This window comes from Grus americana, chromosome 10 (assembly GCF_028858705.1).
Source record: "Grus americana isolate bGruAme1 chromosome 10, bGruAme1.mat, whole genome shotgun sequence".
NCBI lineage: Eukaryota > Metazoa > Chordata > Aves > Gruiformes > Gruidae > Grus > Grus americana.
Genome location: NC_072861.1, coordinates 22805747 through 22831317, shown reverse-complemented (window position 1 = coordinate 22831317; position 25571 = coordinate 22805747). Strand labels below are relative to the sequence as shown.

General features: G+C 52.4%; 3 protein-coding genes across 5 annotated transcripts; 2 read left to right on the top strand and 1 right to left on the bottom strand.

The window, feature by feature from the left end:
• Positions 1-72: 72 nt before the first annotated feature.
• FEM1B (fem-1 homolog B) lies at positions 73-6520 on the bottom strand. Its single transcript, XM_054836352.1, has 2 exons — positions 5745-6520; positions 73-3200 (listed from the first exon to the last, which is right to left on the bottom strand). The coding sequence occupies exons 1-2, from the start codon at positions 5990-5992 to the stop codon at positions 1565-1567; spliced, it is 1884 nt and encodes a 627-aa protein (XP_054692327.1). The 5' UTR covers positions 5993-6520; the 3' UTR covers positions 73-1564.
• A 2616-nt stretch (positions 6521-9136) lies between these two features.
• Positions 9137-17106, top strand: CLN6 (CLN6 transmembrane ER protein). Its single transcript, XM_054836354.1, has 7 exons — positions 9137-9311; positions 10361-10475; positions 11267-11365; positions 13578-13766; positions 13882-13937; positions 15394-15516; positions 16701-17106. Exons 1-7 carry the CDS (start codon positions 9229-9231, stop codon positions 16987-16989), a joined length of 954 nt encoding a protein of 317 aa, XP_054692329.1. The 5' UTR covers positions 9137-9228; the 3' UTR covers positions 16990-17106.
• Positions 17107-18770: 1664 nt separating this feature from the next.
• Positions 18771-25357, top strand: CALML4 (calmodulin like 4). 3 transcript variants are annotated; one of them, XR_008578620.1, is made up of 6 exons: positions 18771-19307; positions 19413-19443; positions 20994-21134; positions 21782-21970; positions 24488-24601; positions 25046-25357. XR_008578620.1 is itself a non-coding variant. In XM_054836850.1 (5 exons), the coding sequence occupies exons 1-5, from the start codon at positions 19305-19307 to the stop codon at positions 25141-25143; spliced, it is 375 nt and encodes a 124-aa protein (XP_054692825.1). In that variant the 5' UTR covers positions 18776-19304; the 3' UTR covers positions 25144-25357. The 3 variants fall into 3 exon arrangements, 2 of the variants coding, with proteins under 2 accessions (XP_054692825.1, XP_054692823.1); XM_054836850.1 differs by lacking the exon at positions 24488-24601 and having other exon boundaries at positions 18776-19307; positions 25133-25357; XM_054836848.1 differs by lacking the exon at positions 24488-24601 and having other exon boundaries at positions 18783-19307.
• The last annotated feature ends 214 nt before the right edge of the window (positions 25358-25571 follow it).

The following is a 25571-nucleotide window of genomic DNA, read 5'->3' as shown; positions in this document are numbered from 1 at the left end:
GACACAACAGCTGGCACTTTCGGTACCAGACAATCTAAGCAACGCTTTTCTGCTTGGCACTAGACAAAAATTCAGAGTTACAAGCTAATTCCACATTCAATGTTTATTTATTTGTAATACAAATAGAAACGTGTGCCCAAATCTCACCTTAAAGTTCTACCCAGATTGTTTAAAAAAAACCTACAGAACATTCTGTCATCATCTGACGGTTAAAAAGCTGCATTTAAAATAAACAGAGTTTTCAGTAGCCTGTCAAAACAAGTGACATTTTACTGTCGGAGTATCTGCAACTTCTACCAAGGAGAAGTACTTTCTCAAGCAACAGCATTATTATACAATCAGTTGCTTATCATAAGAGATTTTATGATAGGACAATTTTTTAAAAATCAGGTTTCATAGCGATTTTCATAATGAAAGGAGTAAAAATCATGAAAAATCCTCAAGTCCAATTCAGGGAGGCACAGACTCCACGCTTATTGGAAAAGCCAGTTTCAAGCAGTATCCCGCTCCAAAGGAAGACTCTCTTTGGCGACAGACTACTCCATTAGGAAGATACAGCATTTGGAATCCAAGAGTGCAGTTTTACATACTTTGAGTCAAAAAGGTGCATGTTGATCATTGAAACAACAACAACAACGAAAAAAAAAAAGCTAAAAGCATTTTGAAATGTTGGGACACACACAAACACAAATACCCTATCAATTTTCTAGGTATCCATGCATGATCTTTATATATGAGCAACTTAGCTACATAAAAAGAAACCATGACTCTGGTTCATTTCGGTCAATGTGCAAGTTCCTTTATCAAAAGTTATTCAATACTTAACTGTAGTAGTGTCAATGAAGAGTTTGATATTTCAACTATTACTAGATGAACATACCATAGCTGAATTTAAACCTGTATTTCCTAACAGAGCATTCCATACGTCTGTAGCTGTTGATAACCGCTGTTCAAAATTTAATTAAAAATAAAAAATAAAAATTTAAAACGTTACCAACATCTTCAGCATTAACTCAGAGGCATAAAAAGATGGTGAGGTACGAGAGCAATGGACTGCTCTATATGTCGAGATTTCACTTTTAACCAACTACCACATAATTTCCAACTGTTCTTTCCCACCTTGCTCCAAGAGGTTTTAAAATTTGCAAAGCTACCGCCTCGGTAGCGCGGTGACACGGGCTTTCGGAGCTGCCTTTGTAAAGAACTACCTAAAGCATTCGGCTGCAAATCATAAGTGGAGACGAGTATTGGAAACAGAACATTCTGCACAAGTTACATGGGATTCTTTTTGTTTTGTTAATAAAACCAAGAGATAATGAAGCGATTCTTTTAATCAAAAGAAATGATCAAAATCTCAAACATCAGATTTGACTACAGGAAAATGATGTGGCTTTCCCCCCGCCCCGCTAAGATCTGCATGAGAACTCAAGCTGCAGACTAAATCCAGAGGAACCCAAAAAAACCAAAAGAATAAAGAAAAACAATTCCATGTATACATATGTATTCTGCTGTCTGCAATTGATGTTGTCCCGGGATAGCACCACCACGAAAGATTTTATGTAGCCTAGTGAAACTTCACAAATTCTTCCAGAGTTCTGGGGATCTGGTTTTGGTAGCTGATGTTATAGATCCGTACTGCTCGGGCAGCCAGGCACTTGAGACTCAGCTTCATTTGAGTTTTAAGGAGTATTTCAGACACCCCTGTTGTACTTTTATCAAGAGGGGTTTTCTTCTGCTTATTCGTCATGTCTGTATGAGCACCAGCCTCCACCAGGCTAATGATGATGGAATGCAACGTCAAGAAGTCACTGATGGGCCTGTGGTACTGGACAATGATGTGGAGCGGACTATTTCCTTCGTTGTCCACAGCGTTCACGTCAGCACCGCAATCTAGCAAGAGTTTTGTGACAAGCGCGTTAGGAAAGCTGCAGACATCATTCGTGTGGAAGTCATCAACCGGTGTACTGGAATTGACGGCGTGATGCAGCAAACTAGAGCCATCCCGAGTTCTGGGATCGAGGTGAATCAGGTTATAAATCTGTTTGTTGATTCGTGACTGATCCTCTTCACTGCACTGGGTCTTGGTAGAGATGCAGACCAAGTAGAGAAAGGTGAAAATGTTGCATTCGTAGTTGTCCATGGCTGTGTGGATGTCAGAGTCTTGGGTGGTTTTGATCCGGGACATGCCTTGTTCTATTTCCAAGACGCTGCACCTCAGAACGCTCTCGATGTCCTTGGCTTTAACAGGCTCGTTTAAGTGTATCATCTGAGAAAAGACTTGAGCAAACCTCAGGAGGTCCTTATGAGTGTTCCTGTTGCCCTTTTGCCTTAGATGCAACGCGTGGAGCCACAGCTTGATACACTGTTCAAACTCCATGTTATCTGCATAAACAGCCCCCCGGTAAATAATAGGGTGAGAAACATCGATATTGTCCGAGCCTAGAATTCTTTCTCGCACAATGAGGCCTTCCATGTGAAGGGCATCTCTGTCCTGCCTAATAGACTCTAATTCCTGAGGAGTCCTGCATTCAGTCCTGTTTCCATAAGCTTCAATTTGTGGAAGAACTTCTTTCTCTATTATATTCTCGCTGTCTCGGTACCTCTCCAGCATCGCTAAATATAAATAGTGGTAAGTCTTCATTATATCATAGTTTTCTCTGTCATTTGCAAACGAGGCACCCAGAAGTTCCAGAGCTTCAATCCGACTTCTCCTATCGCAGTCGGCGTGAGCGAGCAGCAGCTCTACAACATCGGCCTTGCAGCTCTCGGCAGCGACTTTCAGCGGAGTCATCCCATGGCCGTTCACCATCATCGCCGCCTTCCACTTGACCAGCTCCCTCACTATTTCCAAGTGGCCGGCTTCGGCCGCGAAATGCAACGCCGTGGCACCGCAGTGGGCTTTGGCGTTGGGATCGGCATGCTGCTCGAGGAGGTACCTCACCACGTCTGTGTGGCCTTTGTAAGCCGCGATCATAAGGCAAGTGTTGTCGTACTTGTTGGCAATGCTGATGTTGGCATTGTTTTCTACCAGGTATTTCACAATGTCCAGCCTGCCATCGAAACACGCAGCCCTCAGGGGAGTCGAATTGGTCACTGTGGTGTGATTCACGTTGGCGCCGTGACTCACCAGCAATTTGACTACCTCAAAGTGGCCGGCTCCTGCTGCACACCAGAGAGCTGTGGCTCCGTCAATGACAAAGCTAAAAAACGTAAAGACAGAAACAAGCGGTTAAACTGACGCTCCTTTAAAAGCCGTATGCAACAGGCACGTACATACCCGGCCGTTAAAAACTATTTTATATCCACCCTGTTTTTGTACTTGAAGGAACTTACTGGGATAGCCAAGGTAAGAGAATGAGAGACTTATCAAGCACACAGACCTCCCGAAGGGAGAAGCGTTGGAAGTTGAAACTTCAAAGCAGCCAGGGGATTTAGCCACATTTTGCACCAGCTCTTCCCGGGCTGCTTTGAAGATCCTACCTGTAAGTTCCAGCCCTCAGCCTAGGGAAGAATAGTTACAAGAATTACCACTTCTTTGATCCCTTGTGCCAGAAACTGACACATGAAAGAGAGAGAAAACTTAAAATTCACATATTGACACAAAAAAGCCAAACTCAGACACGAATAACAGTGCAGCTATACAATACACCGGCCCTGGCAGCAAAGCTGGCTTAAGAATTTTGTATCACTTTCATTTGTTCTCTCTCCCTGAGCTGCAAAAGTGCCACCGCTTCCACTGCACCAATACTTCTTGTTCAAGAGACCAGACCATAAACCAGACCAACCATCTGGTTACAGAAATGGAACTCCAGGAATACAAAAAAAAAAAAAAATAGAATTTAAAAGCAGAAGTTCCTCTGAGCCGGACTGTTTCAGAAATCTGTTTTACATCATGGCCTTGTAGACAGCTTGCTGGCACTTGTAAATGAGGGGACAGTTAACTTTAGCAAAGCATCACAGTTTCTTAAGCTGTTTTCATTCCCAAATCCAGCAAGTTGTGTAACTACAAAGATAAAGGCTGATGTCCTTTCCGTTCCCCTGATTTTTGAAGTAGCACTGAAATGTAGAAACAGGCAGCATTCACACCGCAGTTAACGCACACTCAAGGCACATCCCAAGTCAACAGAGGGACAAGTATCTTATTTCCATATGTCCAAACAGTCACATTTCCCCAAGATAAAATATCATAAGACGCCAACTTAATTTTAACAGTGATTTTTATCATTTTATGAAGCTCTCATGCAGTTCAACGGGAATAGTTGTGTGGCTGTCTGTAAATCCAACACTTCTAGACAACATTTCAGAGGCCATTTAGAGCTCTGACCCGCAGAGATGGCTACACCTTTATTCACAGTAAGAAGCTCCTTATTTTGTAAATAATCACAGTAAAATACTTTTATATTAAAATGGGAGCCAAGTCGGGGCCTAGCATTTGTTAATGAACAGGAGGTAATTTATTGGTGCACTAGAGGTATATATTTACAAGCCAAACGCCTGGAGCCCAGACAAGCGGAGCTGTCGTGCCACCTTATCTCACGAAGAATACAATAACGCGGGATCACAAGCCTCCTCTCTCCTCACCAGGCTGCGACTCCCACTGCGCCCATTGTGCCTCAGACAACACCTCCTTTAATCTGTACGAGGCAGAGGCTCTGGCAAGCAGATCACCAGCCCATCACGGCACAGCATGAGAAAATTCAGCAGCAGAGGGGGGCTGACGGCCCTTCCTATAGCTTTCTGTCAACAGCAGCCCTTCCTTTAACTGAATTTGGGGCAGACCTCACCCTAGGTATTCTCGACCAGTTTTTGCTTGGGAAAAAAAGGGCTGGAAGAGAAAGAAAGAAAGGAAAAAAAAAAACCCAAACCACAGAAGGAAGTTGGTTCCTCCCCCTTCTTTCAGCATGTAAGAGCCAAGCCAGCCTTTCCCTGGGCCAGGTGGAGCTGCACAGGCATAACTCCAGCTCAGCACGTAGGAGCCAGATGAAAGACACCAGCGGGGACCCATTATGATCCCTCTCACCAGTATCTGACACGAGCTCTCCTCTCTGTGCAAGCCACCTGCAAAACCTGAAGCTGTTCAAACAACCAATCCACCTTCACAGTTAGTCAGCCTTAGGTTTAAAGCTGATATACCAGCAAGAACTTTACGAGCACTCTGGGAGATTTTAAAAACATTCCTCCTTCCTTCTGCTGCGGCAGCACACTGCCCAGGGACCACGTTCCTGGAAATCACTGCCAGGCTTCTCCCCGAACAGCAGCACCCACCCCGCTGCCCTGGCCAGGGCCCAGCTGAGGGCCAGGCACCCCCTTCCCTCCCTCCCTTCCCACCCTAAAACGTCACGCTTCTCTCTGGGCCATCCCGTACACTGGCTCCCTGCAGCCAGGAGGGACGCTCCTTCAGATGTCTGGGCCAAACACTGAAAAACCCTCAATATGAGTAAACCCGCCCGGCTCCCGGCACGCAGGTACCACCCTACCCTGACGCAATGTCTGTCACCACCCGCGGCAGCGAGCGATCTCACAGGAAAGGCCGAGAGAGAATACAAGGTGACCTGCTCGCCAGGGGAAACTCGATGAGGAGCTCTCTGGGCTGTGGCGAATATTATTCTGTCTGCAGTCTCAGGTGGGATCTCGGAGGGGCAAAGGCATTTTTATGGCTGCTAAAGCAACTTCCCCAACACCAGCTGGGGCAGCAGCGGGGCCCTGAGCCACCGTGCCGGTACGGACACCGATGCTCTACGTACCCGTCGAAGCGGACGGTGCCGGTCTGCTGCGTCTGCACGCGGTAGTGCTCGAGGAGCAGGCGGACCACCTTGGTGTGGCCGTTGCGGGCGGCGATGATGAGCGGGGTGGAGCGCTGCCCGCCGTGCTGGCTGACGTAGCCCAGCAGGTACTTGATGTCACTCTCGGAGCGGTTGAGCAGCAACGCGGCCAGGGTCAGCACTCGCCCCTCGCTCGCCGCCTTGTACACGTACCCGGCCAGGCCCTCCATCGCCGCCTCCTCCTCCTCCCGACTGCGGCCCCGACGACCGGGCCGGCCCCGCTCGGGCCTGCCGGCCTGCCCCGCCGCCGGGGCGGCCTCTCCCTCCGCCTCCTCCTCCGTCCTGCCTCGGTGCCCGGCGGGGGGCACATGCGGCCCCCCCGGGGCCGGCCGCCCCCCGGGCCCGGCCAGCCCCTCCGGGCCGGCGGCGAGGCGGGGCAGCCCCAGCGCCCACCGCCGCCTCACCCGCCCCGCGAGGCCCAGCCGCCCGCCCCGGGCCCGCGGCCCATCCCCGGCGCCGCCGCCGCGCAGCTGCCCCGGCCGCGGGGACGCGAACCCGCGGCCCGACCTCCGGCCCCGGCCCCGCCCTATGGGGCCCCGGAGAGCCCAAGGCACGGACCGGGCCCGGACCCGCTCCCCCGGCCGCAGAGGGCCGCGCCGCGCGCGGGGCACCGCTACGGGTCGCCGGAAGGGCCCTGCCGGGCGCGCGGCGGGCACGGGCGTCCGCCGCCGCTCCGCCCCCGCCGCCGACTCCGGAAGCGAAACCGGAAGCGCCGCGCCCTATCCTCCTTCCCCCCGGCAACCGGCGGCAGCGCACGGACGTTCCGGGCCGCGGGTGGCACACGGCCCTGGGCGGGACGAGGCGGCTCCGTTCCCCCGGGCCCCCCGGTGCTGCCCGCCCGGCCCCGGGGCCGCATGGCCCGTGTCTGCACGGCCTGGCCTGGCCTGGCCTCCTCGGGTGGCCTGGGTGCTGGGCTGGGCCCTCCTGGCTTGGGTTGGGGTGGGTTGGGCCAGGTTCAGTTGGGCTGGGTTGGTTGGGTTGGGTTAGGTTGGGTCTGGTTCAGTTGGGCTGCGTCGGGTTCAGTTGGGCTGGGTCGGGCTGGGTTCAAATGGGCTGGGTTGGTTGGGCTGGGTTGAGTTAGGCTGGGTTGGGTTCAGCTGGGCTGGGTTGGTTGGGTTGGGTTAGGTTGGGTCTGGTTCAGTTGGGCTGGGTTGGTTGGCTTAGGTTGGGTCTGGTTCAGATGGGCTGGGTTGGGTTGGGTTCATTTGGGCTAGGTTGGTTGGATTGGGTTGGGTTAGGTTGGGTCTGGTTCAGTTGGGCTGGGTTGGTTTAGGTTGGTTGGATTGGGTTGGGTTGCATCTGGTTCAGTTGGTTTCAGTTGGGCTGGGTTGGTTGGATTGGGTTGGGTTCAGTTGGGCTGGGATGGGTCTGGTTCAGTTGGATTGTGTTGGTTGGGTTGGGTTGATTTGTGTCAGATTTGGGGTTGTTTGGTTCAGTTTGTTGTTTTTTTTCAAAGAAGGGACCAGCAGCTGTTATCACCTCGGCCATGCCTCCACCCCAACAAGCCCATCGTGCCCAGTCTCAGCTTCATCCTTGGTTTCAGGGACGCCACTGCCAGCCTCGCTGCACACGTATCAGCTTAACCGAGAGCCAAATGCAACCCACCTGCTTGCCCACCTCTCCTCTCCTCTGTACAGATCATCTCCCAGAGACCTCCGGGAGCTGCCCCGCACTGTGACCGGTTACACCAGACCGATAAAGGCCGTGACAAGTAACATGATACACAACCTGCGCTGCCGTCTGTTGCGTGCCATTGTTTTCAAGGGGATACAGTATCAGCTGTATTAATAGTTAATTTAAAATCGTGCAACTGGAGCCGCAGGTCTTTGTGGAAAGTTTCGTGCAGGCCAGGCCGTGCATTACGGATGGGAGCAGCAGCCCGGCTGCGCGGCCAGCACTGCCGAAAGGAGCCCTGGAGAGGCGCGAGGGAAGCGAGTCAGGCCACGGTCAGCTCTACGGTGTTCAGTCAAGGAGGATCAGCTTTTAACAGCCACGTCCGCGTGTAAGGTACAGCGCGACAAGCAGGGTTCACATTAAGTTTAAGTGGAACCTGTCTCCATTACCTCGACAATCTCCTCCACTTTTCAAGGATATTTTTTTCTTTCCAACAAATGCCGCCCGGGTGCCACTCGTGTTCTCTCGTTAGGTTAGCGTGAACGGTGCAGAGAGTGTCCCTTGGGGAAGCACCGATGCTGCCACCGTCTCTCCTGGCAGCACCCCTGAGCAGAGAGACCGAGCTCTCTGCTCTGCAGCTTCTCGCAGCCCCGTCAGCTGCGGTGTGTCCAGCTCACTGTGGTCCGGGCCACGGTTCCTCAGCAGAAGACTATGGCACAGCTTCAAGTGATTGTCCCCGCACCATCTCACCAACAGAGCTGTGCACAGCCGCAAAAACAGAGAGGCGAGCACGTCGGTGTAGCTCCTGCAGAGCTCCCAGATCCTCAGAGTGCCTGAGGGTGTGTAAGCCCCCGAGCTCCACCGTGCGCCATGTCAGAGTCCTCAAACGACCCAGGAGCAGAAGCCCCGAAGGGTTTCAGTGCATCAAACCATTTTGTCCGTTAAATCCCCCGTTTCCCCTGACCAGCAGCACGTCTTAAGCTGTATCTCCACTGGAGGAGCTCTGCTTGTTTCAAATGCAGACGCATCTCCCGATTTAGACCCTAAACTACAAGTCCCGGGGGTTGCAAATCCTTCCCTGCCTCACGCTTTTACTGCCTGCGAGTCGTCCCAGCCCGATGCCATTTATCCGGGCAAAGATGGGACAAGAGGGAACGGAGCACGGCATCCCCGTCTCCCGATTCGCCAGAGTAATAATGTCCGCTGGCTTTACGCCGTGCAGGTGCGGAACACAAGTTATTTCGTTCCAGGGTAATGGAGACAAGACCTGCCACACGTAGCGATTTGCTCGTGGCGATAAGCTGGAGCCACGCCGCGCTCCGCCACCTTATTTCCATTAAACCTCGGCTTAAAACGATGCAGCGATTGCATGGGACGGGCTGTGTTTTCTGTCTCATTCTCTGCCAGCCTTTTCCCACCTCTGAATCTCATTTTCTGGGCCATCTAGGGAGCAGCGAAGGGGTTAAACATCGTCCTTCTCCTCTTCCTCGATTTTAAAAACACGAAGATTCCCCACTGGCGCTTTGCAGAGGGAAGGCAAATAAAATACCCTGCCTGGATTTGGCACGGGGAGAGCACGGTGCGGGCGGGCTGGGCTGAACCAGGCCGAGCCGAGCCGAGCCGAGCTGCCCCCGCCCCACGGTTCCCCCCCCCCGGCCGGGGCGGTCCCGGGGCCACCGGCCGCGCAGCCGCCGCTCGTCCCCCAGCGCCGAGGCGGGGCCCGGGCGGAGCCGAGCCGGGACGAGCCGAGTGGGGCCGGGACAAGCCGGGCCGGGCCGGGCCGGGCGGGCTCATGCAGGGCGCGGCACGGCGGCGGCCGTTCCCGGCGGCGGCCCCGGGCTCCCCCCAGCCCGCCGGGCCGCTCTACCCGGGCAGGTGAGCGGCGGGGGGCGCGGGACCGGGACACACACCCCCCCACACACACACACACCCACCCCTTCCCAGGGGTCCCCAAGCCCCCTCTACCCCCCGGGATCCCCCATTCCCATCCACCCCGGCTCCCCCCCCGCTCCTCCCGTGCCCCCCCGCCCCATCCCGGGTACCCCCACCCTATCCCGGGTACCCCCACCCTATCTGGGATGCTGCGGTTTTCCAGGGTGTCCCGGAGGGTCGGGGTCCCCCAGCCCCGTGTAGGGTTCCCCCGCTCGGCCACGGCCCCCAGCCTCACTCAGGGCACCCTGGCTCACCTGGGTTATCCCGGTTGGTCCTGGGAGCCGCAGCTGTCCCGGCTCATCCAGGGCACCCCGAGTTGTCCAGGGTACCACCCTCCTCCTCCTCCTCCATCCGTGGGCTCAGGTAGCGCAAGCTCGTGGCTGATCCGGCCGACGCCGTTGTGGTCTCGGCACCGCCGGAGAGCGATTCATCTGCTTTTCCGATTCATCTGCTTTTCCCGTAGGGAGGTGAAGGTCCGGCGGTGCTGGAGGGTTGTTTCATGGAAAGACTTCGGCAGGGTTGGATCAGGCCTTGCTCTGCAGAGGCAGAGGAGGAGGATCTTCAGAGTGGAAGATGAAGGTGATAGTGCAGGCAGAGCATCCCTGTGCTTGAGTACCACCAGGCATCGATGCATTTTTAGCGTTCAGCAGAAGTGCCATGGGAGTTGAATTTTGCTTTGTCATGCAAAAGTTAAAAATAGTTGCACTTAATTCAGCACTTAAGCTTTTCATCCTGCTTTTGTGCTCACTTCTCAGCCAGGAATAGCCTTCTTACGGGGACGTGCTAGTTTTTATTAACCATGCTTTGCCTTTCTCTACCGCCTCCTCCTCTCTTTGGCATCTCAACTTTGTTGTTATTCCACAGACCCCAAAGCCCGGAGACGTGCGGGCAGCCGGGGAAGGTTTTGGGTGGAGATGCAGAGTCTGCTCCCTGCCTCTTCGGAAACCTGTTACATGACTTAAGGCTGACGCTGTCACTTCTCTCCTTCCTAGGCATGGAGCCGTCAAGAACGAGGACACCTTCAAGACCTCCCCGTTTCATTTTGATCTGTGGTTTTACTTCACTCTGCAGAACTGGGTGCTGGATTTTGGGCGTCCCATTGCCATGGTGAGTGTGGCAGAGGCGAGCCCGCTGCTTTGCTTGCCATCAGCTTATTTAGGGTGCAGGGTGGGTGGGCACAGCCGGGGTGGTCCCTTGTAGACCCCTGGGCTGTTTTCTACGCCGAAGGGACGCTCTTGGGGAGCTGTCCTTCAGAGGAGGACTGCTGCGATGTACTGGTGTAACTGGTACCAAGCATGTTGCTCCAGTTCGTCGTAGAATCATCATCATAGAATGGTTTGGGTTGGAAGAGACCTTAAACATCATCTAGTCCCAAACTTGTTCCACTTCATCTATCCCACAACTTCAGGTTTTTGTAAAAAATATTACCTGGAGAGGTTCCTACTGCTCCTCCCCGTCCCTTGCCTGTATGTCCGGAGCTTGGGACTCCTGCTCGCCAGACGGTCAGAAGTGGCCGTTACTCTCAAACGTAATTTTTTATTGCTGGTATCTGCACATGGCAGAGGGTTAACAGAGATCCACTGCTGCAGGAATGCCTTCCTCGCTTGCTCGGCCACGGCATCGGCTTTGGGCAGCGCTGCGGGAGTGAACGGCTGAGATGTAAATACGCTGTGTGTTTAGCACCCACTTCCAGATTGCGCTTTTAGGGATGCTTACTGTAAGAAGAGCTGCCCAGCTTCGTTACTAACCGCTACGTGAAGTCAAGCTGACAATTAGCAAGCAGTGGGAGTCCAAAGCAAGGATTTTCTCTCTCCCTGTCTTTCAGCCAGTGATGGGGCTGTAATTGCAAGCTGGGTGGCGAGGCTATACTGATGCGGGTTTTTTCCCCCCTTCCTCAGATAATCCTACCTTTGGAGTGGTTTCCTCTAAACAAACCGAGTGCTGGAGATTATTTCCACATGGCTTACAATGTTATCACTCCATTTCTTCTGCTAAAGGTAAGCCTGGAGGTGCAGGTGTTACATTTTTAATATTACCGGTTGTAAAAATCAGGGAAAACAATACAATTTTGTAAAAGCTAAAAGTTTCTTAGGAACTTGTTGAACAAATGTTGGTCACTCTCAAACTCCTCCAAGTGAGCTGGCCCTACTGTACATCAGAGGTTTGCTACTCCAGGGGGAGTTTGTGATGCTGTCTTTTAAAGAGCAAGGCACTGACCGGCTTAATACAACTCAATTTCCTGCATATACAAAGCAAATCGCTTCCCCCGGGATCTCTGCATTCAGGAGGAGTCAGAGCCCTTCACCCTGGCTGAGCCAAAGCGTATTTTTAAGACAACATCCATCCGTGACTTTAAAAGACCTTATGAGACAGCTGGAACTATAGAAGATTTTCTAAATTGTTCAGAGCTTAATTACACTTGCTCTTCGACGTTAGACTTGTCTCTTTAGCTTGAAATTATCTTGCTTCAGCTGCCAGCCACTGGATCGTGTAAACCATTTATGAGGTTAAAGACTGTCGTATCATTAGAAATCTTCTTATATCAAATACTTAGCAGCCAGAAGATATGAGAAAGCAATTATAAATATATTTTAACCTTCATTAGCTAGAAATTGAATTACGTCCTGAGATGTAAATGATTCTCTCTCTCCTGAGTCTGTCTGGGAGATTTTAAATGCTGGTGTAGCCAAAAAGGAATATTCAGGATCCGGTCCTTTGGGGGATGTGAAAGCTCTGAAGCTCGGTCTGGCCCGTCACAGTCTGACACAGCCGATTTCTGCAGGCTGGGTACTCATCAGGTTAAAATTTGCAGTCTTGGCCTTCCCTGGCAGCACAGCACAGAAGGTTGGTCCACAGAAAAAATCCATTAGTTATTCAGGGTGCGTTTCTTTTGCCCAGTGTCCCCTCGAAGGACGTGTCCCACCATCCTTTTCTATCAGATGAGAGCTTTCCCGGGCCTTTTGCTCTCCTTGTCCTCTCTGACTCCTCTGACGTTCATACAGCAGTTACAGAGAAAGGGAAAGTTAAGCCTCAAAATTAAATACGAATAAGAAGCTTTTCACTGTTTATGAAGGGCTGCAAAGCTGATTTGGCAGCAGGGAGACGGGAGGCGAAGGTGGCCCCAGCTGATCCTCCAGCCGATGCATCCCCCCTGACCCGCGGTTCCCGAGGCTGGCTTGGCATCCCCTCCGAAGCCTGAACCGCTTGAGCTGGGATTTACGTCTTTCCAGGTCTTTCCCGCTTTGCAAGCTGAGTGGGGAGCTCCTTTCTGGAGAGAAGCTCCTGCTCTTCGTCTCCAGCCGGGCTTGCAGGAGCTCGCCCCGGGCTCTCAGTAACAGCGGGCTCCCCGCCAGCCTCCACCCAGACCTCAGGAGACCACGAGATGGTAGAGGGAGAGCTCGTCCCTAACGCCGGCGTTCAAAAGGTTGCCTCAACCGGTCTGGCTGGAAATGAGATATTTCTAGATATGAGTTTAAACGCAGCTTCCTCTTTAGAAACAGAGAGAGAGGGGAGTCCGATTCCATTAGGAAGAAAATAAAACCCAAACAGTTCGACAAGTCCTTTGAAAAATCATCCAGCAGAGAATCCTGAAGGAGCGGGTGTCTCTTGGCCAGGGGAGTGCGGGATTGCTGCTGGAGGCTCTCCCCGCCACTGGAGGGCACAGCCAGCCTTGCAGATCCGCTCAGCAGAGGAACTGGAGAAAGCAGCTGCCTTTTTGTTTCTCGTTAATCGGTTTTGATCACATCTGGTGAAGAAATTGCTTCCAGTACTGTATCAGAAGTACCGGGTCACTGATTCGGTCTAAGCGATGACTCAGGTGAAGGATGCTGCTTTGCAGAAAGGTTTAACACGGGCAAAAAAATGTGATTTTTTTATTGTTGCAAACAGGGATAAAATGTACTCAAACCTGAAAGGCACATAGGCTGGTGGAAACGTGTCTGAGATGCGTTTAGGGAAAGTAGCTGCAATCAGGGAAGCTCATTCTGGTGGGGCTGCACCACTTTCCCGGGGGGACGGCTGTGTTTTCCCTGGCAGGGTGCTGGCCATCGCAGGCAGCAGCTCACGCCCGCTACGGCAGCACAACCTGCAGCTTTCTGCAAGCCCCTGCTTGGGTTTAGACGATTTTTACAAAGCACCCTAAAGTCAGAGAGGACAGAACTTGTCTCTGCCGGTACCTCCTCGCTGTTCAACACGTCTCTGTGTTTTTAGCTCATTGAGAGATCCCCCAAAACCTTACCGAGATCAATGGTCTACGTCAGCATCATCATGTTTGTCATGGGAGCCAGCATCCACTTGGTCGGAGACTCCGTAAACCATCGCCTGATTTTCAGTGGCTACCAGCACCATCTGTCTGTAAGAGAGAATCCCATCATCAAGAACCTGAAGCCAGAGACACTGGTAAAGAGGCTGCATTTTCTACAAGCACTTAAAAAATATATTAATTGCTTGTTCTTATTATTTAGTAGCATCTCGTTCCCTCTGCCCGGTTAAATCTCTTTTCATTGCATTGCAGATTGATTCCTTTGAGCTGCTGTACTACTACGATGAATATTTAGGTCATTCGATGTGGTAAGCACTTTACAGTCTATCTAGCGGCCTCAGAACGTAATACAAGGAAGGGCAGATCTGATCTGATCACAGCTTAAGATGTAACGAAACAAGAGGCAGCTGATGAGAGCTGGCTGGGGGTAACGCTCTCACAGCTGGTGTGATTACAGTGGATCTCTCCCTTGGAAAATTGCCCGTTCCCCCTAGTTTTGTCTCTGTCTCAGTGATATTTCTGGGATGCGGCAGTTGTTTGACAGCCGTAGGAGACAGAGGAACGGCTCGTCTGTTCTCACCCCTCAGAGGGTACCCAGGTGAAGGGACAGGTTACGGCGCAGGTCTGAGGGCTCTGCAGACCTCTTGGCCATCACCACCCACATCTTTGCTCCTCCAGAGGTTGACCCCAAAACAACTCAACTCTGCCCGGCCTCTCCAGCCCTTTGCTCGCTCCTCTCCTTTACCATCTGTCGATTTAGAGCCCCCTGGCAAGAGGGAAGGGTTGCTCACGTAGCCAGACCAGTGCTGCTCTGCGACAGAGAGCGTTTGGCCGTGGTGATGCAGGGAGCTGGGTCGGGGTCTGATTTCAGCGTATCACCCCAAGCTGACCCTAGAAACACTTGTTGCAGCTGGACAGCGTGCTTCATCCAGCGCGGCTGCACCTGCCGACCCAGGGGAAGGTAGAATCACAGAATTACAGAATCGCAGGTAACGCTGGCAGTGCCCGCAGGCTGTGGCAGGTCCCGTCAGCACCCTCTTGCCCACGGGAGCAGCACCCAGCGGTGCAGACGTGGCCCGTGTCCTGCTGCTCTGCCTGCACCCAAGATCCCAGAAAGGACTGGGATCTGCTGCTAGATAATCCTGAGATTGCTCAGAGCGGAGGGAAATCTCCCCCCCCATCAGGCTTTCCCAGTTTATTTGCTGTTCCTTGCGTGCTGTGAAGCAAGCAAATCCCTGTCTTTTAAATAAAAAAGGGCTCTGTTAGGTCATTGAAATCCTGGTCCACATCCTGCTTTCCTGCGGTTCAGCTTTTAACACAACACAACGCTCTTAAACAGCTTCTTAGATCCTGGGTGTGTAACAAATGCAGTTGTTCGATGGAACACTCAAACTCGGTGTTTGACCTAACCAGCAAACTGGGGTTTTTCCTGCGAGACCCCCAGAACTCTCGTTATCTGCAGGAGCGCTCGGTGCTGCTGGAACAGACAACAGTCCTGCAGCAGGCATCACCAGCCCTTCGGCTGTCGTGCTGACGCAGCTGTAACCTCGGAGTAAGAGCTGTGATGCTGGCAGAGAGGCGATGCCCTGACCAGCGCTGCGGTACCCCACAAAGCTGGACCCTGCACCCCAGTGACGTGCTGCTTCACCCGCCAAACACGTGTGGCTGGAGCGGGCTGGGCATCCTCCGTTTCTGCTCTTTCACCAAAGTTTTAAACGTTTCCCAGGGACACACCACTGATCAGCGTGTTCTTTCTGTTTGCAGGTACATCCCTTTTTTCCTGATACTGTTCATATATTTCACCGGGTGCTTCACCCCCGTTGAAGAGGAGAGCAGGATGCCAGTGGCTGCCTTGCTTCTGATGGGGCCCAGCAGCCTTTATTACTGGTAAGGGGCTTCTGTCCGCCCTGGCTGGGCAGGGGATGAAGGGGGAGTCCGGCAGGCAGCCCCGCAGCGCGCAGGCAGGAGCTCTCCCTTCCCCAGGGCAGAACTTGCTGCAGCTTCTGCTCTGCAGGTCTGGAAAATCCAATCAAACCTCGTTGAAATTTGCAGCCGCTTTAGCCTTTGCAAGCTGGGACAACTTCAGGGTCATCCGTCAGCACTTGGGTCCCTGCTTGGGGTGTTTTGTCGGTCCCACCGTTACTGCTGCAGCTCCGGCGCTCAGCCTCTGTGGTACTCGCTGTCTGCCCCCCTTGGAAGCCTGCCGTTCGCTGCCTTGTTAGGCAGTTCCTTGACGATTTTGGGGTGGTCGCCCGGTGCCTGCAGCACATCCGCCTGGTCTCAGGTTGTTGGTGGCAACGGGGCTGCTCTCACCAGTTGTCCAGGGATTTTACACCGAGCCCAGGCCGCCCACATGATGCTCAGATGCTGCCTCCTCGGCTCGCCTTGCAGGTCCAAATAGCCTTTTGAGAGAGGTCTTATTTATTTCCCATTTTCATTAGCCTCATCTTCCCCAACGGTTTCCCTGATGGCAGCCAAACAACTTTTCATTCATCTTCAGAGATGATGTTCTCTCTTGCCCGTGGCTTTGCCCCCTGCTGAGACTGTTTCTATACAGTAAATTAATTTTTGATAGTCAAAATCATCAAGATGATTTGGTCAGTTCCCAGTAACCCCATTGCACTTCCTTTAAATATATCAGCGTGAATCTCCGCAGTTCATGTGCTAGCGATTTAAGAGCCAGGGAGCGTAATTCCCGTTTCCCCTGCCAGACGCAGCACAGGGGGAGCGGTGGATTTTTGGACTAAATGAGTACAACATCCACGGGTCAGAGCCAGAGGCTTTGGTTCTGCATTTAAACATCCCGTTCGCAAACCGAGCCCAGCACCTCTCAAATCCCATACTGGGCATGCATTTCTTTACCCATTCTCTTAACGAACAGCTCAGTTGTTAAATTTACTGATAAGAAACATGATGATGAATCACAGCATCGAAGCTGGCAGTAGAAAGCAGCTCAACTTCATTTGTCTGGGTGCAGAGCAGGGGGAGATGGTTCAGCCCAGGTAAGGCTGGGGGTGCTGGTGGTTTAGTCCTTCCTCCCGGGGACACTAACAGCTGGTTTTGCTTTGTAGGTATCTGGTGACAGAGGGTCAGATTTTCATCCTCTACATTTTCACTTTCTTCGCCATGATGGCTTTAGTGATGCACCAGAAACGCAAAGGACTGGTCCTGGACAGCAATGGGCTTTTTCTGTTCTACTCCTTCATCATAACACTGGTCCTCATTGCTGTGTGGGTGGTTTGGCTGTGGAATGACAAAATTCTCAGGAAGAAGTACCCTGGCGTGATCTATATCCCTGAGCCGTGGGCATTTTACACCCTGCACATGAACAACCTCCATGCAGCAAAGGAAAGTTTGTAAGTTTTGATATTTTAGAGTGATTTGAAGAAAAAAAAAAATCTAGTTTTTCTAATGTAGATGTATTTCAAATAAATTCCTGACCAACATTAGCTGCAAGACGTATTGTATGTTACCGACAGGTAGCCAGGGAGGGGGTGTTCGAACAAAGGGGGAAAACAGTCTTTGCGACTTATCGCTTTAAAGCCGGGGTCGCAGCAGGGGCGTCTCCCCCAGCTTTGCACCGGCCGGTCCTCACGATGGCACAAGGCAGGGCCACGCTGGACCTTTTTGGGCGCTTGGGGGACAGCACCAACCCCCTCCCGTACAGGAGCAGGGGCGCAGCAGCCCAGCCCCGCCGTGGTCCACGCCGCTGGCGATTCCCCATCCCACCATCGCCGCCCTGGAGAACATCCCAGCCCTTAACGGGAACGGTTTGCCGGGAAGTCGGAGCGCTCTCGCCCTCCCTGTGCCTTGGCACAGAGACGTATCCGCTCCTCCCACGCTGCTCCCAGCTGAGTAAACATGCCGGGAAGGGGATGAGCCGCCTCACCTTGGACTTGGCCGTGCCTCCCCAAGGAGCCCTCCGGGGTCCCAGCGCCCGGGCAGCTGGGTGCAGGCAGGGTGCAGGCAGGGCCTGGCTGGTGGCAGAGGCTGAAGGGCCAATTCCCCACAAAAGCAGCCCAAAAAGAGCATTGGGCGGGGGGTGAGCTCCAGAATCGGCGCCACTCGTACGGGGTCTGTGCCGCCGGCAGCTTCTGCTCCACTCACCACTTCTCCAGCCCCAGGTGATGGAGCCGAGCTCCTGCCGCTCCAGCTGCATCCCTGCGATGGTTCATTTCTATAAAATTTGTATTAAAGCCCTGTGTGACGCAGTCCAAGTGGTAGAAGAAAAAAGCTATTAGCGTAACATCTTGAATAAAAACGTTTGGTAAAAGCCGAGTGACTCACGTTGCTTCCTGAAGCAGCTCTCTCCTTTGAAGGGAGAATCTTTTTCCCACGAGATTTAAGGAGGCTGAATGTGTCACTCTAACAGGGCAGGGTCTACCCCGGGAAGGGTCTGGCCGAAGCCACAGCAGTCCCTAAGGCCACTAAATACTTTTTTTGTGGGTCCACAGAGCCTGGCGCCAGGTACCTCATCCCCCTCCCCGCACACGCTAGCCCTGCCTGCGCAGCTGCTGGGTTCCTTTTTGGGGTACTTCAAGCACCGGCGGATCTGGGGAGGCAGAGCATCGCCCGTCCCGCACCCAGGGGCACCCAGCCAAGCCGCTGGCTCAGCTCTTTTTGTAGGGGACAGGATGGGACAAAATTGTAGATTCATGTATGCTACTCGCTTTTCAGTGGCTTGAATGCCAACTGAGGGGCAGAAGCACAGCGCTGGAAGGGACCAAGGATGTGAGCAAACACGGCTGTTTGGGCTGGTCCACAGCAGCTGGAGGCTCTGCCTCCCCCACACATCAAGGGCCGAACCCCAGCCGCTCTCCAGCCCTCCCTCCCCCTCAGCACCCCCATTCTGAGTCCCAGCCAAGGGCTGCAACAAGACTTGGCAGACGTGGAAGCTGTTTGCTCCCAAGCAGATTAGCTAAATAAATGCTAATAAATAAAAACCTAGACAACAGGGAGCTTTTAAAACCATCTCAAAAATCCCTTCTCCTCTCCACAATGTCCCAGCTCCTCCGTGTTTGCAGCGGGCAGGTCTAAGCCCCCCCTCCCCTGCAAACCCACCGGGCAGTCACAGCCGCGTTGCCAGCGATGCCAACGTCCTGCCCCGAGCTCAGCCAGCACCTGCAAAGCCTGAACTAACTCCTCCTCCTTTGCCCACCAGCAAAACTCCTCCAGCAGTGAACTGCAGAGCTGCAAATCCCCCCCCCGCACCCTTCCCAGCGGCCTCAGCCGGTACCAGCGAGGCTGGATTTGTCTCCCAGCAGCTAAGCTTAGCGCAAGGTGTGCAGCTATTTGAGATTATCAAACCTTTTCTCCTCAACCAGCTCATCTCCATCCAGCCCGACCCCAAACACCCTAAAACCCCGACCGAGGGAAGCTCTCGCCCCACTCCTCCTGACAGCATCGCTGCTCGGGGTCCCGGCCAGAGCCCCGAGGCGTCGGGCAGGCTGGGGAGAGCCCTTCTCCCCACGGCGTGTGAGCAGGAGCCGTGCCGGCAGCAGGATCCAGCCCTGGCAGGGATCAGGTCTCGTAGCCATAGCAGCGGGGTATTTATTACAGCCCGGCCGCACTCCACCCCGGGCTGGCGGACTTTAGCCCTTAATCGAATAGAAAAGTAGCAGCAGACGCCTTCGATCCCGACGGCGGAGTAAAACACAAGGAGGGCCCCCAAAATAATGGTGAGTGAAGCGTTTCAGCTGATGCAAACTGCTCACCCCTGCTCACCCCATCCAGATTTTAAAGCTGTTTCCTTTTTTCCTCTCATTTCTCCCCTCATGCTACAGGCAAAATTTCTGTCCCAGGATCAAATTAATGGTATGTACAGTTTTGTTCTGGTTTTGGGTTTGTTTTTTTATTAGCAAGATTGCCTTAACAAACTTTTTTTTTTTTTTTAAATGGCATTTCCCCCCAAAAGTGTCTTGGTCTGGGCTTGTGCTCCCCCACTTGTCCTCCGCCCAGCTCTCAAGGGGATCTGCTTGCTCTAAAACCAGAGAAATCTCCCCGATTTCATTAAGCCAGTGCTGGGCACAGGCAGGGAGCTGAAACCACCCGCAGACCCACAGGCTGGATTGCACGAAGCCAGCAGAAGTTAACCAGCAACCTCCCAACCCCATCGACACGTCAGCCCTGGCCAAACCAGGAGAAATTTCAGGTGACCGTTTGCAGTGCTGCAGCCTGGCAAGGCGTCGTGTATGGTGGGAGCGAAGGTGAAGGAGGAAGAGGAGGAAGGAGAGGGTGCAGGAGGTACAGTTCTCATGGCGAGGCATCGGGGCTCTCCCTGGGAAAGGGGACCCCTGCCTCAGAATGAGGAAGGGTTTGCTACGAGAATGGCAGAAGAAAGCTGAAATAAGAGTATTACCACAAATCTGTTAATCTGCAGCGCCCTTGGGCTCAGCAGCTCCGCAGGATTGCTGCGGGGGGAGGCGGCGGCTGGGGCAGGGGGAGGCCACGGCACCCACGGGGCACCCAGCACCCACCACAGCACCCACCGGGCACCCAGCACTCACACCTGCAGTAAGGTCTAGGGCCAGAGAGGATGAGGAGGGGGCTGGAGGGTGATGGCACCATGCTAGGCTGGCGTTTATCCCCCAGCTGCTCTGCAGACAGGGCTGTCCCCGCGCAGCACAACTTGCCCGTTAGCACCGAGCGTGACGGGGAGCGGAGCCTGCCACTGCGCCGGGAGCAGAGAGGGAAGGGAGGATGGGAGATGGCAGCCTTATCTAGGTCAGCTGCAACCCTTAGTTAGTTATTTGGAAACTGGGAAGCCAGTGTTCGAGGGGGAAGGGGAGAGGGCGAGCAGGCAGGCGAGGACCAGGGGGAGAAGCGAGGGAGGGGAGATGCCGCAGTCGGACGGCGGCGGGGCAGGCAGCGGCTCTCCTCCGCTACGCTCAGGCAGCTGGCAGCGCTCAGACTGTCCGATGCGGCATTATCGGGTCTCTTCTCTTTATTAAACCAAAAGGCTGAGGCAGGGGCAAGTGCCAGACCCCGCACAGACCATGGCAGGGACCAGACCAGCATCTTCCGCCCCTCCTTAAGGCTCTTCCTTTAGCATCCGCTCTTACCCCCCATGAAGGCAGAGAAAAGTACTTTTTAACAGTATTCTACTTATTTGGAATGACTCCACTTTCAGACTTGCTTTGTTAGGCTGAAGGACCCCAATTAGCTCAGCTATTCACAAGCCTGGATTTTAATTGCCCTTGGCACTTTACCCGGGGTCCTCCTTCACTGTCCATCATCTGCCTTGAAACGAGACACCCCGAACCAGACACAAGATCCCCGCTTGGAACCCAACCGGGCAAGAAACATCACCGGTAGATCAATGTAATCTTGCATGGCATTAACAGAGAGTTTTGGTTTTTAATTAGAGTTCAAGGAATGTTTTTCTCTGTACGACAAGAAACAAAAAGGCAAGATAAAAGCCTCCGACCTGATGGCAGTGATGCGGTGCCTGGGAGCCAGCCCGACGCCAGGAGAGGTGCAGAGACACCTGCACTTGCACAAGATCGGTAAGGAAACGCAGCAGTAGCACATGGATAAAACACCCTGGATTACAGTTGGAGAAATTCAACTTTTCTGTGGCCAGGAGACTACTTGCAAAGACAAGGAGCCCAGCAGATAATATTCACTCTCAGGGGACGCAGCCCAGGCAATGCAGCGTAACCAAGAGCAGTCACCAAAACCCAGTCTGATGTGCTAGATGGTGAACAAAACCAATCCAGTACACAGATTAAAATAGCGCCATTAAGAAAAATAAAAGCTTCAAGAGCAACGGGAAGTATATATATGGGTTATGGATTTTGAGGCTGGTAAATTTTCCAGTCCAACCAACAGAAGAGCACAGAAAGACATTCATCTGCAGATACGTGTAAGTAACTTGGAAGCACAGGACAAAGACCAAAGAAGAATCAGGCGATAAAGTGAGCTGGATTAAAAATCCTGGATGCAAGGTTTCAGAGCACCAGTCTAGCACAGCTCCAACTGGGGTTTGGGCCAGGAGGAAGCCCCCAGGAGAGGATCCACCCTGGTCCAGACCAGAGTCAGGCAAAAGGGTCCCAGGCAGGGGAACTGGGGGGGGACAGGAGGGGAGGGTGTAGGTCTGGATCCAGACTACAAAACTGAGCCATTCCTAAAGAATCTGCTCTTATTTTTCCAGACAGAAATGCAGAGTTGGATTTCTCCACTTTCCTGAACATAATGTACAGGCAAATGAAGCAGGAGGAACCCGAGAGGGAAATCCTCACAGCCCTGTCCATGATCGACAGGCAGAAGAGAGGCATTATCACCATTTCGGAGCTGAGAGCCAAACTTACAAGACTAGGAGAAAAGCTTTCCGAGGAAGAAGGTATTTTGCAATTCAAAGATGTATCAAACGCTCCCTATCTTCTTTCCTTCCTGATTTTTCTCTGTAGTCGACTCTGGGATCAGGTCCTTCCCAGCTGGGGAAGCCCGGAAGAACCCGTGCCAGCAGGAGAGAGCGCTGGTGCACCCTTGGTGGGGACAGAAGGGATGTCCCCCCATCACGCCCCAGACGCGCCGTGCCCCGCAGCATCGCGCCGTGCCGTCGCGTCCCCAGGTCCACCCCACCGGCGCCAGTCTCTTTCCTGCCGCAGCCACGCGATGAGCTCGCGCCTTCGCTTCCAACGCTTTGCCCACGTAAAGCTGAACCCCCCCGGCTGAGCCCAGACGCGCACCCGGAGCGGGGAGCGCTCCCAGAGCTGAGCAGAGCGCGTCAGCGACGTCAGCTCGCTGCAGCTAATTGCTCACGTGATGGCAAAGTCTCCTCGCTGTTCTCAGCCTTTACCCACACCACGATCGCTAAGCAGGGATTCTGTGCCTTGCAGCAGAGGTAAGCCAGCTGCCCGTTAACCGAGACACCTTTTCCCTTTCTCGAGTGGTTTCCTGAATGATGACTTTTCACCCCAAAGTGCCTCGCTGTGTTTATAAAGCGAGCGTCGGTCCCAGGAAGGGCCGTGGGAGAGCGTCCAGCCCACCCCCGGCTGCGGCGATGCTGTACGGAACACGTGGGGCACTGCCAGCTTCCCCAGGGTGCTGCTGCGGTGAGCTCTGCGGCCAGCGCAATTTGGAAGACAGAAGGGGACTTTTTAATTAAATTCTTAAAAAAAACAAAAACAAAAACAAAAAACCACAACAAAACAACAAGTGCCCTGTTTCTCAGAAATTTGCCTCCACGGGGCCCAAAGGAGGGAATTTCCAGGAAGCTGAAAATGATTGAATCCTTTAAGACAGCTGGGTTTGCCCCAGGCATTTTATGTATGTATTGAGGGTAGAAAAACTGTCTCTTCCAATGTTAAAAGCAGAATTTAGATTTAATCAGAGCAAGGTTGGTCAGTCCAGTGCGGTCACCAGCTTCCCAAGTGATACACCAACTAGGTATGTCTTCCCAGTGTTTTCTTTAATTATTTCACTGCAATAATAGTTTATGCAGCTGTTTACATCTGAAAACACTTTCGGAGCGATGATGAGCACTGAACAGTGACGACATGGAGACATTAACCCTAACTAAAGGCATCCTAGCAAGAACCGCTGTCACATAAGGAAGATTTGGGGAGTGCGGGGGGATTTCCCATTACTTTGTGAGTAGCTGCACAGCCTATACGTCACCTTGTAACAAGGCACTGCTATAGATCCCAACGCAGCAAGTGATGCTGCTTCTCAACAAGAAATTCCCCCCTTTGGCTTGACGCTCTCAACTCCGGCTTGCTAAGCCGCTATAAATATTTGATGCCAAACAGACTCGATTTCATTAGCGTCTGCGATTGTTCAGTAACTACCGGCACGTACCTTCATTTACAGCAGCTCCAGAAAAACCTTCGCTTCGTTTTAATTTAACATACTTTTACCAAATGAGGACCGGCACCTTTTTCTTCTGTGTTATTTTTAAATGTTCTGGGAAAAATTAATTATTTTTTGAATCGATGTCTTTAGAAGCATTTGATTACCATCAGGGTTAGGACCGATACCTGACTGCAAACAGAGGGCAGAGGGAAAAATAGTGTCTCATCCCGCACCCGCATGAACGGCAGAGAAAGGAAACAGGTTACGCTGCTCCTAGAGACCTTCCACAACTATTTACAGTAAAACAGCTTCCCCCCCCCCCCCCCCCAAACCTCCCCGCCTCCCAGTGACCTTCCCCCTGGATTTCACAACTGGCAATTGCACAGCTATTATTCTGCGCTCCAGTACGAGGACTCGGAGTCTTATTTAACCAACCACAGCTCGTTCAGCCTCAACAACCGTTCTGGGAACCTCAGCCAAGTAGCTCAGAAGTAAAAACACCGACCTGCCCGCACCCACTGCGGAAAGGGAGAGCACCGACTCCAGCCCGCACAGGCACAGGATTACGGAGGAGATGTAATGAGCACACGGCCACGTACGATCCCTCTGTTCCAATGGTTTCTCAACAGGCTCTAAACACCTAGAAGGTGCCCCGCTAATGAAACATCAACCCAGAAATGCAGGTGCACAACCCAAGAGCCTCCTCTGCGGCAGCGCAGCATCCAGCCACGATCCTGCTCACGCGCTGCTGGCCCCAAGAAAAACTTGTGACCACCACACGTCCCTCAACATCGGCAAGCGGGCGAGCACAAATCTCTGCTGGACTGTCTTAGATATCGAAGGAAACCGCTGCCCAAAACGTTACCAAATAAAAGCGGCTGGGGTTTCTCTTGTTTGCTGTAGCACCCACCCACTACATGCTATGGGTAAAATAAACAAGTGCAGGAATTCGCCTCCTCTCCTGTCACCCATCTAATTCCCAGCAGCAGCTTCACACAGCAACATTTAATATTACTTTTCTATCTGTCCTTTCTCAACGCACTTCTATTTTATTATTTGACAGGAAAAATGCTTTTGAATGGTTTAGCCTGTACAGAAGAGAACGTATTAAGGTAGATGGCTGCTGTCGCTGCCAAGGCGTTCCCAAAGCCGGAATGAAAAGCATCGCTCCGGCCAGGTGCCAGCTGCAGGGTTACAAGTATTTCCAGCTTTCCAACACTGACGCCCCGCTGATAATAACCAAATCTACCTAAAGTTGGGCACGTAATCAGCACGAGCACTTAGTTTTTTCTAAATTGAATAGGGACAGGTTTGCTATTCAAACCAAGTAAGCCACTCCTACCAAGAGCAATTAAAGGCTGATTTGGATTAAATTCGTGAATCTTTTCCATGTGGAACTCGGAGGTGGACATCTCCGCTCCAGAAAGTCGGACATGGAAATCCAAATCAAAGTGCTGATGCTAGTGTAAAACCACAATCTGGATGGCACCTCCAGCTGATCCCAGAAGTTACTACTCCTAACAAAAATTATTTGAGAACCCAAATCCTGCATTATTCTTCTTCTGAAAATCACAACATCCCTAATATATGCCACTCAAAAGATTTTCTTTTACTCTTTCAGTTGATGACCTGCTGAAAGAAGCCAAAGTTGGACCAAATGGAACTATAAAATACGAAGAATTTGTTCACGCTGTTTGTCTTCCCACAGTTGACTACTGAGGTTGAAAACACGGGATTTGCTAAGAGAAAGCCCTGAAGCTTTTTCGACTTCCATTTCTCCTAGTTACTACTTGGACTCAAGAATCATCATTTGCCTTTAAAAATCCTTATTTTGCCTTGATGACAGTGCTTACACTTCCAGAGGTTCCCACCTCGTTTCTGGAGAAACGCCATCACAAAATGTGAGCTGTTATTTAAATAAACTGAATGTAACATTCCCTTGTGTAAAATGTGTCATGCTTAAAAAAAAAAAAGACAACTCATTTTAAAAATGCATTTAAGTCTACAGATTGCAGCACAAATGCTAACTTGTAGTTAAGTCGTGGTGACCGTGCTCCAAGACGTCAGCGTCACCCGTAATCGTTTGCTGCTTCCACACACCCGAGCCCAGACGTGGTTGTGCAGATTCACAAGGAAGTTTGTGTCAC

What these genes read in the sequence shown, in the direction of transcription:
- FEM1B (XM_054836352.1), bottom strand. Translation starts at nt 5,992, where the DNA reads ATGGAGGGCCTGGCCGGGTACGTGTACAAGGCGGCGAGCGAGGGGCGA. An exon ending in GGCACCGTCCGCTTCGACGG is followed by an intron (nt 3,201 to 5,744) that starts GTACGTAGAGCA and finishes TACGTTTTTTAG; the next exon opens with CTTTGTCATTGACGGAGCCA.
- CLN6 (XM_054836354.1), top strand. Translation starts at nt 9,229, where the DNA reads ATGCAGGGCGCGGCACGGCGGCGGCCGTTCCCGGCGGCGGCCCCGGGC. An exon ending in CTCCATTTCTTCTGCTAAAG is followed by an intron (nt 11,366 to 13,577) that starts GTAAGCCTGGAG and finishes CTGTGTTTTTAG; the next exon opens with CTCATTGAGAGATCCCCCAA. An exon ending in ACCTGAAGCCAGAGACACTG is followed by an intron (nt 13,767 to 13,881) that starts GTAAAGAGGCTG and finishes ATTGCATTGCAG; the next exon opens with ATTGATTCCTTTGAGCTGCT.
- CALML4 (XM_054836848.1), top strand. An exon ending in GTCCCAGGATCAAATTAATG is followed by an intron (nt 19,444 to 20,993) that starts GTATGTACAGTT and finishes GTTTTTAATTAG; the next exon opens with AGTTCAAGGAATGTTTTTCT. An exon ending in CCTGCACTTGCACAAGATCG is followed by an intron (nt 21,135 to 21,781) that starts GTAAGGAAACGC and finishes TTATTTTTCCAG; the next exon opens with ACAGAAATGCAGAGTTGGAT.